The 9,541-nt window shown below is 35.3% G+C and overlaps 1 protein-coding gene across 1 annotated transcript; it reads right to left on the bottom strand.

Annotated features, from left to right (window-relative positions):
- Window positions 1-271: 271 nt before the first annotated feature.
- Window positions 272-3,333, bottom strand: LOC139729877 (C-type lectin domain family 17, member A-like). Its single transcript, XM_071640800.1, has 3 exons — window positions 3,300-3,333; window positions 1,276-1,482; window positions 272-489 (listed from the first exon to the last, which is right to left on the bottom strand). Exons 1-3 carry the CDS (start codon window positions 3,331-3,333, stop codon window positions 272-274), a joined length of 459 nt encoding a protein of 152 aa, XP_071496901.1.
- Window positions 3,334-9,541: the final 6,208 nt, after the last annotated feature.

The following is a 9,541-nucleotide window of genomic DNA, read 5'->3' as shown; positions in this document are numbered from 1 at the left end:
ACCAATATATCGTTTAAAAGGTATTATTTTGTACTTTATAACAGCGACCGTACTTCAAAATCTTCAAAAATGGACTTATCGGTTTTTGCGAACAAACTCTTCATATATAGATATATACATGTATTATCTATATCTGTATATATATATATATATATATATATATATATATTGTTAAACCATGTAAAAACTGAATTTCCTTATTGGATAAATAATTAAATCAATCAAATATTCTATTTACTGTAAACGAAAAACTGCCTAGCCCTTCACGCTCTTACTTAGGATCCAGTAATTTCATCTCGCAGACGAAGTAGGAGATTCTGCTGCCACTCACGTCATTAACTTTTGAGTTGCTTCTCACATGAGCGTTATTCTCCTGCTTGGAACCAAAGTTGTTGGGTTCACCAACATCCCAAAAAGCGCTGGCTGCTATGCACAGGCTGGTTCCGTCTTCCCACTGCCAGTCACTGGTGGTATTCACACGATTCAGTCCTGCGGAAAAGAGGTGGAAGAGGAGGAGCAGCGAAATCAAATACATGTATGACTATGTGTATTCTAACGACTGCGTAGATATATAATTTTATGAATTCGAGACGGTAAGTTTTGCAGACAAGAGACAATAATGCAAGCAAATATCGTACCATTACACCTACGTAATGCTTCTAACAAAATGGTAATTTAATGACGAAGACAGATACATCATTTGATTGCATTTAGCCTATGCCTTTCTGTGTAGTACTTATCTAATCTAGAATGACTAAGCTCTTTATTATTATTTCTCATCGGATTTACATTAGCATGCATGTGTCTAGATCTGAAAGGAAACAGGACATCTTTTAATGGGCATCGAAAAGAGTTCATGAAAGAAAGATATCATCCAAACTGACATGTCATTCCTGCATTCAGTTCTAGGTGTATACGCGTAGAGTAGATTTTGCGTGTTTTGAACCAGTGCACTTAAAAGCGTCAATTTGATGCTTTTTATATTTTTCCTGTAAATACATACATATTTAAGGGGAATTACATCTATTTATATGCACTTAATAATGTTGCAAAGAATAATCCTGCAAAATTGCCTAGAATGACAGAAAGTAAAGTACCAAAACTTTTGGAATGCATGTGACGTGGATCCCTATCTCATTGAGAGAGAAAAAAATATCAATTGAGTTACTAATCTTTATAGCCATGTACGCAAAGCCCCCAGAGAAACAATAGCTGGCTAAATGCAAGCACCCACTATAGGGGACAAATGTGAACGAACAAAATAAAGAAAGATACCTATCCAGAAGTGTTTGTAGGAGGTGAGTTCGTTCGAGACGTACTGCCAGACAAATTCCAGCTCTTCCTTGGTGTTCAAACTGACAGCCTGTGCGTTGTGTTGTTCACAAATGTTTTTTGCGGCACTGTATGTTTCCTGTGACTTCATCAGCTTGTAGCAAGATCCGCTGCTAGTGCTATTCACCCAGCCGTCTGGGCAATCATTCGCTGTAGCGTGACCAGTGAAAACATTGGAACAATTATTTGGGTGCTGTTTGGGTGCGGTTTGTTATTCCGAAGGTTCGTTAATCCGAAACACACAAATTCCCTATACCTAGAGGTTCGTTAATCCGAACATTTGTGGCGTTATTCCGAAGGTTCGTTATTCCGAAAATGAAATAGGGTTCGCTATTCCAAAGGCTCGTTTATCCGAAAATGAAATAGGGTTAGTTATTCCGAAGGTTCGGTCCGAAATGATATAGGGTCCGTAACGAACCTTCGGAATAGTGAATCTTCGGAATAACGAATCTTCGGACTAAAGGACCTTCGTTATAACGAACCTTTGGAATAACGAGCTGTAACCCAATTATTTAGATGTAATAATTGTTGAGCTCAAGTGGCCATGATAATGAGAGCGCCGGTCAATATCATTATTGGCTACTAGTGTCAGTCTGATGAAACGAGATAGCATGGAATACACACACACACACACACACACACACACACACACACACACACACACACCAACACACACACACACACGCACACCAGTAACAAAGATTATGAAAAAAAGCACCTCATCTAATGATAAGTTTTAAATCAGACTCAGATCATTTTTTAGGCCTCCTGACGCCTGTGAGTTGATTTGGTATACATACGTGTGTCTTATATGGTGAGGAAGTCAGTTGTCTGAGTTTTTGTAATAATTTGATAAGATTAATACATTAACAATAAGTATTTCAAGAGGTAAAGGAATATCAACAAAGTCGCGTCTATGACCATTTAATATATGCCCTTTTCTATCTGCAAATGTCTGTCCTCGATTTGATTTACACAAACATGGCTGAAAAGCGATGCTTATATTATATTGGGCCTAATTGATGACATTTATTTCGACTAATTTCGAAAACTAAGATTGGTTCCATAAAAAAAATGATTTGTGGATATATTATGCTCCTCCGCTAATTGTTCCCAGAATGTGGGACATTATTTATTTCTATTTAATCGGTAAGTGCTCCAGAGATGTATCAACTAAACCGTTGATACGTACAAAGTGACGTATATATGAATTCTGTGATCACTGTTTGTTTGTTTTGCACCTGTTAATGTCTGCGGGCTAACTGCCATTTACAAAATTATGAAATGACTGGTCGCTAAGGAAATCATTTTACACTGATTGTATTAATGACGAGACATCTTTAGGGGAACACAACTTTTATTTGACCCCTTTACAAACCTGCTGAGGCATGTGACGTCAGTTCTGCTGCAAATGTGCCACAACCGGAGGTTTCTGTCTCGTTTGTCGATGTACCTGCGTGGAATTCATTTTAGCTTATGACTTATAGCTGACGGTTTCACCTATTCAGTATCACAGTCACCTGTATCGTTTTTCCTATACACGGTAATAAATTATGTAGGACATTATGTGATGGGTTCCAACTTTACCATATTATTATCAATTTACGACACAATGGCCCGAATTCACGAAGGTGTTACAAATGAAACCATGGTTTAAACCATGGACAAAAACCATGGAGCGCCAAGTGTCGCACGGAATATTTTGTTACGAAATTGGTTATATCGTCGACAAAGTGACCGTTTCGTTAAAGAATTAATTGTCATTTTGTGGACGAAATGTTCATTCAGTTACAAAATGTTGTTATTTCGTTACAAAAATAATCATTTCATCGACGAAATAACTGATTTGATAACGAAATATTCCATGCCACACTTGGCGCCCCATGGTTTTTGTCCATGGTTCTATTTGTACCACCTTCGTGAATTCGGGCCAATCAGGAGACAGTGAATTTTAGAAAACTATGTACCTTGAATCGCTGATTCCTCCTGTAGATGTGACATGTTTTAAAGACATAAAACTCCAACAAGACATGGACTACTAACATATTGCATTTGCATGTGCATGTTCACATGTGCATTTGCATGTGCATCTCAGGACTGAACATCGCTACCGGAAGAAAGCATGACCAGGAAATGCTTACTTTAAAAGAATAGATTTAACATGTCTGGCACACATGCACTCTCCTCAAAACTGTATAAAAATATACCACTCAATTAACCATATACCTATGATTGCAATTGAACAGGTTTAATGGCTAAATGTCAAGCCCATCGCTCATCAAAAGGGAAAATGTATATTTGTCTCAGTAGACGATATGTCAATTGACGGTATGTTACGAAAGTAGAATACAGCCATGAATTATATTTACATGGCAGATTACATTTCACCCCTATTCGTAACAAAACTTATGAAGATGATTATTTTTCCCCTTGAGCCTCTTGTACAATTTTAGGCTTGGTAGATGAGGATGATTACTTCAGATGAAAACAACACCGACAACCTGTCCTCAAGATGGAAAGAAAGAGTTTCGCTTAGCCTTACCAAATTCACAGACGTCTCCGGTAAACCCCTCAGTACAGTGGCCCCTGAAATTAGTTTTGGTTTCCACACACGGCTCTTTCCAGCAATCTGTTCAATGAAATAGATTACCTTTTAAAGTATACACCCATGCAGGACCAACAACATCTACAAGTGCATGTTAGAAGAGTTGTTAAAATTGTAAAGTTTAAGTAAATATACCGCCTTGTGTAAATGAATTTTGTTGTTTTTCACACATGTAAATCAGAACTTCTGTAAAATTTAGAAACATTAACTCACAAGGATTAATGTTAGCAATATATCTTTAGCTGTCTTTTTCAATCTTTTGCCATTCAAATCGATAATTGCTTCACTCAAAGTCACAAATACATATATATATATATATATATATATATATATATATATAATATCGCCGTGAAGTTGGCCTATATGTTCGGTCATTTAATTTTGCATTTCTGGAAAAGATTGTAGCATTTACATTGTACAATGCAAACTGAAGTTCAAATCAGTCCCAATGTGTGTTTTACTATCGTTTAACTCAATGAATGACGGAAATAAGAATACTTAAATGACATGCTTTTGTCGTGCAAATTTTGCGTTGATAAAACTGCAAGGAAGAAATAAGACAAAGGAGTATCTTTATTCATTACTTTTTTGTGTGGTTTACAAATTTGAATGACACAATTCAAGGTCTAATTACTCGTGGGACCAATCCAATCAAAGTCCTTTGTACGAACAGTAGTTACCTGTATTGTTTGACAATACAGGTAGCTACGGTATCTTTGACATAGGCTTTTTTTTACTCAATATAGTTGACTTCCAGTAGTTATTTTACGAATGACAGTGTTATTACTACATCGCCATTTCCAATGTTGATGTTTACCGTAACTTTTCCTTGCATACTTTGCATGAATTTGTTACCATACCTGGCAAAAAGAAGAAATAGATAATTACATTGAGAAATAAAACCACACTATAGAAGAGACGGAATCAAAATAAATCAAAGTAAACAACAATCATCTCACCCGGAAGGCGACAAATCCAGTAGCCACCCTGAGTGCAACTCTTTGGAGAGAAAGCCTGCTTTATGAACTTTGGGATTAGTTGAATATCTGTGTCGTTGACTGTCTTTATCTTGCACTGTTGGCGCATGTGTATGGGGAAAGTGTAGGTCACATTGTACTTGTTCCTGCATACACCGTGAGCTGCAAACGCAAGGACAGAGTTTTTATGGCGTGGTATAAAAGTTGTTAAGGATTGGAAAATGACACACGTATATTTTAAACTGATAAGGATTTTCTGGCTTTCAGGCACTCTACAGAAGCTTTTCATTTTAATCACTCGTATGGCGATAACCATTGTCACATGATGATATGAAATATCGGAAGAGTTCTATACTAGCATAATTACTAGTATTGCAAATTTTTTATATCCTATAACGATCTGGAATTGTTAATGTTTTTAAGTCTTTATTTTCATACTTTTCCAATCACAACTGAACTCCATATTTCACGTTATTATAATACCGCAAATAGACAATATATCTCATCCATATTTTACAAATATATTATATGGGAAGCGAAGTAGAGTGTAAACGTACCGGTATGTATACTGTCACGACTATAGGACAACCATTGTATATGAAATTATTGTCAAAAATTACAATATTAAAAGTAATTATCAAAATATCTTTTAAATTGTTTGGATTCCCTTTTGGAGGGCGTGGGAGAAAGAAAATAACCAATGTGGCTGCAGAGATTAGAGCAAAGGGGTTATGGAAAAGAGAAGTATCTTGTGTTTAGAAGAACCTCAAAAATAGCGTAATGGAAAATCACAATTCAAACACAAGAAACTGATTAAGAAACGGAATACAGACGTATAATCACACACTTGGGAAAAATGTACTAGAGTTAACAATGTAAAGGACATGAACTTCTTCAAAAAGCTTAATTAATGTTTATCTTTCATAGACGATGCACCTTAAAATAATACAAACGAAAATGACAAATTACATCCATATGACACTCAAAGAAATTTCCAAGCTTTGTAACAAAAATACATACATTAAGCAGTGTTATTGAAGTTAAACCCGACTCAAATCCATTTTATTATGTCGTACAATACACATGTAAATAAGTTAGGATGCCGGCACAACAACGAAATAACAAAACTACGATGAATTAAATCGGCTAAGTATCACCAACGGAAAGAGGAGGAAAATCAATTTTGGGAGTTAAACAAATGAAAATAATGAAAAGATGGTCCTCTGTAAATCTTTCTCTCTTGGTCTCTCCATCTATCTGAAATTCTTTCACTGTTTCATCGTTTGTCTACACAGTTTTCGTGCTATCTCATATTTTCCTACGCTGTATATATCTATATATATACAGATTTGTTCTGTTTGAACTAAATACAGCAATTCTGATGTGGTTTTTTCACTTAACCCGTAAAAATACTTCATTTTTAGTTGTGAAACTTTGATAGTTACATCAGAAACTTGTAATTTTAAGGCAATATATTAATCTATACAGTTTTCGTGTAATCTTATCGTTAAAATTGTTTTACTAGTGTATTTTTACAAATTTCTGTTTTCCAACGATTTCTTGAATTAAATGTCATGGTGTAAAATTACGTAGACGTGACTTAATTTTAATGCAGAAACTGATAGTATTTAATCCGACTTCCGTTTATATGTCTCGTTTTGATTGAATAGAAATGTACATTTTATGTAGATTATTGCAAATATTTAATAAGTAACATTTTTATTCAGAATTCCGTTTTTTATACTCTGCATCTAAATTAGAATCTTTCTCGAACAGATGCATAGTCACATGCGCTTCCACTCATATCGCCCTCTCCATCTTTCACTCTTTCAACGTGTGCCACAGTGTAAATCCCATGTTGATTATCCTGAGACCGCAACGCATGAGCGTTGCCATGGAAATATAAGCCATACATGTATAACTTGTTATAGACGAATTCATGCTATAGATAATTATGCACTTTAAAAAAGTGGCAAGCTTTGCTGTGTTCAATATTTTACAAAACGCCCCAAACCAGTCTGCTCGGCAGCCGGGCGACGATATTCTAGCCACTTTCGCCCGCGACTGCGACTGGCAGCCGCCCAAACAACGCTGTTTTTGTGTGTTTGCTTGTTTTCTTTTGGTTTGATTTTTTAATGACATCGCTCGATCGCCACTGAAGTTTTATCGCGTAGTTTAGAATTTCTCCTCATTTCCCACCCGCCGCCATCATAAAACTACGCTCGATGCCAGTGTGGCAACATCATGACAAATACATAGAAGAAAACAATAGGACTACAGAAGGTGAAGCGGAACCAGGGCTGTCTGGAGAAGGCAGGGTGGGGGGGGGGGGGAGGCAGAGGCAAGACAACCCCACCACGGTATAATGATAATGATAATAATAATAATAATAATAATAATAATAATAATAATAATAATAACAATATTTTTGATAATAATAATAATGATAATTATTATAATTATTATCATTATTATTATTATTATTATTATTATTATTATTATTATCATCATTATTATTATTATTATTATCATTATTATTATTATTATAATGATAATAAGGTCTTATTTACCCAGAGTATAGCCTCTTTAGTGTTACCACTGCTCTACCAGAGGCCTGCTATCATTATTACCCTAGCGTTGCCAGGTACCCATTTATACACCTGGGTCGAGAGGGGCATAGTGGGTAAAAACATTTTGTCCAAGGACGTAAGCACTGGGCGGGGATTCGAACTCGGGTTCTCCGACCGGAAGTCGGGAGTCTTACCCATACGCCACAGCGCCCCCACTAAAAGACGAAACGGGCAGCTGCATCTTCTACCTGACACTCTCAGGTAGCTTACGCAGAAGAGGACACGGCTATCAACACGCGGAACATGGAAGACAGGGGCAGATACTTTTGGGAGGATGAGATGAAAACTAAATCTTTAAGTCCACTTGTTACATTGACATGCAGTTTCTGGTTGCGTTATTTTTTTTTTCAATTTTATCTATTGAATAATGACGTAATAAATGGAAGGAACATTTACAATATGACAATATACCTAATAATAATAAATAGAAAAGTAAAGTAAACGTAGAGCTAGGAAGCAAAGATATTCTGAAACATAACAATCTAAGAGTGATTCAAGATTTCGTTTCTATTATCATTATTATCATTATCATTATCATTATTAGTATTATTATTTCATTATTCATTTTTTCATTTTTTCATCTCCAACAAAACATGTAAGTGCATTTTTAAGACATAAGTACGTATATATATATATATATATATATATATATATATATATATCAACATAACAAAGTATGATTAGTGAAATTCGTAGGTATCATTGGTAAGGTAAATAGAAAAACCTACAAAAAGCATTCTGACATTTTGAAAAAGCTGGAAATGGGGAGGAATTCTAATAAAAGCAATGCTTGTAGGGTGCATTCACCCCCAAAATAGTAACATGATTAACATAATAATTGATCTTCTATTTTTTGTATATGAAAACAGGAATTACAAAATCGAATTACACGAACTAAAAATTTAAACCTAACTAGCCCTATAGACAAACACCTAGACAAATCCCAACCCAAGTCCCTGTCGTGCAGAAAAGAAAAATAGGAAAGAAGAGAGAGAGAGATAGAGAGAGAGAATAATGCTTTGGTACATAGGCTTACAATTTCAACTGCTTCTTAGTATTTCAATTCATTTCAATTCGAGAAAAACAAGTAAGATCAGGGCCATAATTACCTATCACGGCGTTGGCAAAGAACAGACCAAATGAAAGGATGGTCCGCTAGAAAAAAAAAATAGAAGACAAATGTGACAGAAAAAGTTAAAGGACAAGTTCACCTTCATAAACATGTGGGTTGAGTGAATGCAGCAATATTAGTAGAACACATCAGCGAAAGTTTGGGGGAAATCCGACAATCCGTTCAAAAGTTATGAATTTTTGAAGTTTCTGCTCAGTCATGGCTGGATGAAAAGACTACTATAGCTTGTGGTGTCACATGTGTACAACGATATAAAGAAAGAATAAAGGAAATTCAACATATTTCCATTTTTCTTGCATAACAAAAGAGCACTCGACTTTCTCTTTCAGAAGGCAGGGGGAATAATATTACCCTTAACATACGTCAGTAACAAATCGAAGGAGTGTGCACTTTATTCAAAAAGTAGTTTTGTGAAATTCTCTTTTTATTTTCCTTATATAGTTGTACGCATGTGACATCATACACTGTAGTCTTCTCATCCAGCAGTGATTGGGCAGATACTTAACTTTTGAATAGATTGTCAGATTTTCCTCAAACTTTCACTGATGTTTTCTACAAATATTGCTGCATTCTCTCAATCCTTACGTATATGAAGGTGAACGTGTCCTTTAATGTCTGAAGCAACTAGTGACTGATAATTGTCAAGACTAACAATTAATCTTGAAAGTCAGTTTTTTTTATCTTTATGCTTTATCCAAGGTTCTCGCACATTGACCGCATATACTTCAAGTTTAAGTAGATTTATTTCATTTCCAACTAACAAATAATTAGGAATACAATAAAATAATGTTCGTATAAACAGATTTCAGGAAATCAATACAAAAATGCGATGAACATAATAACATGTGATGAAGACACAGGTAAA

Source organism: Diadema antillarum, unplaced genomic scaffold (genome assembly GCF_040938485.1).
Source record: "Diadema antillarum isolate AM-2024a unplaced genomic scaffold, OU_Dant_1.0 seq00000266_RagTag, whole genome shotgun sequence".
Taxonomy (NCBI): Eukaryota; Metazoa; Echinodermata; class Echinoidea; order Diadematoida; family Diadematidae; genus Diadema; species Diadema antillarum.
Note: the sequence above shows the minus strand (reverse complement) of the source record. Positions and strands in the feature narration are given on the sequence as shown.

Coding starts and splice junctions, on each gene's coding strand:
- LOC139729877 (XM_071640800.1), bottom strand. CDS start 3,333: ATGTCACATCTACAGGAGGAATCAGCGATTCAAG. Junction 1,483..3,299: donor GGAGGAATCAGCGATTCAAG/GTACATAGTTTT, acceptor GTCACGCTACAG/CGAATGATTGCCCAGACGGC. Junction 490..1,275: donor CTACAAACACTTCTGGATAG/GTATCTTTCTTT, acceptor TCTTTTCCGCAG/GACTGAATCGTGTGAATACC.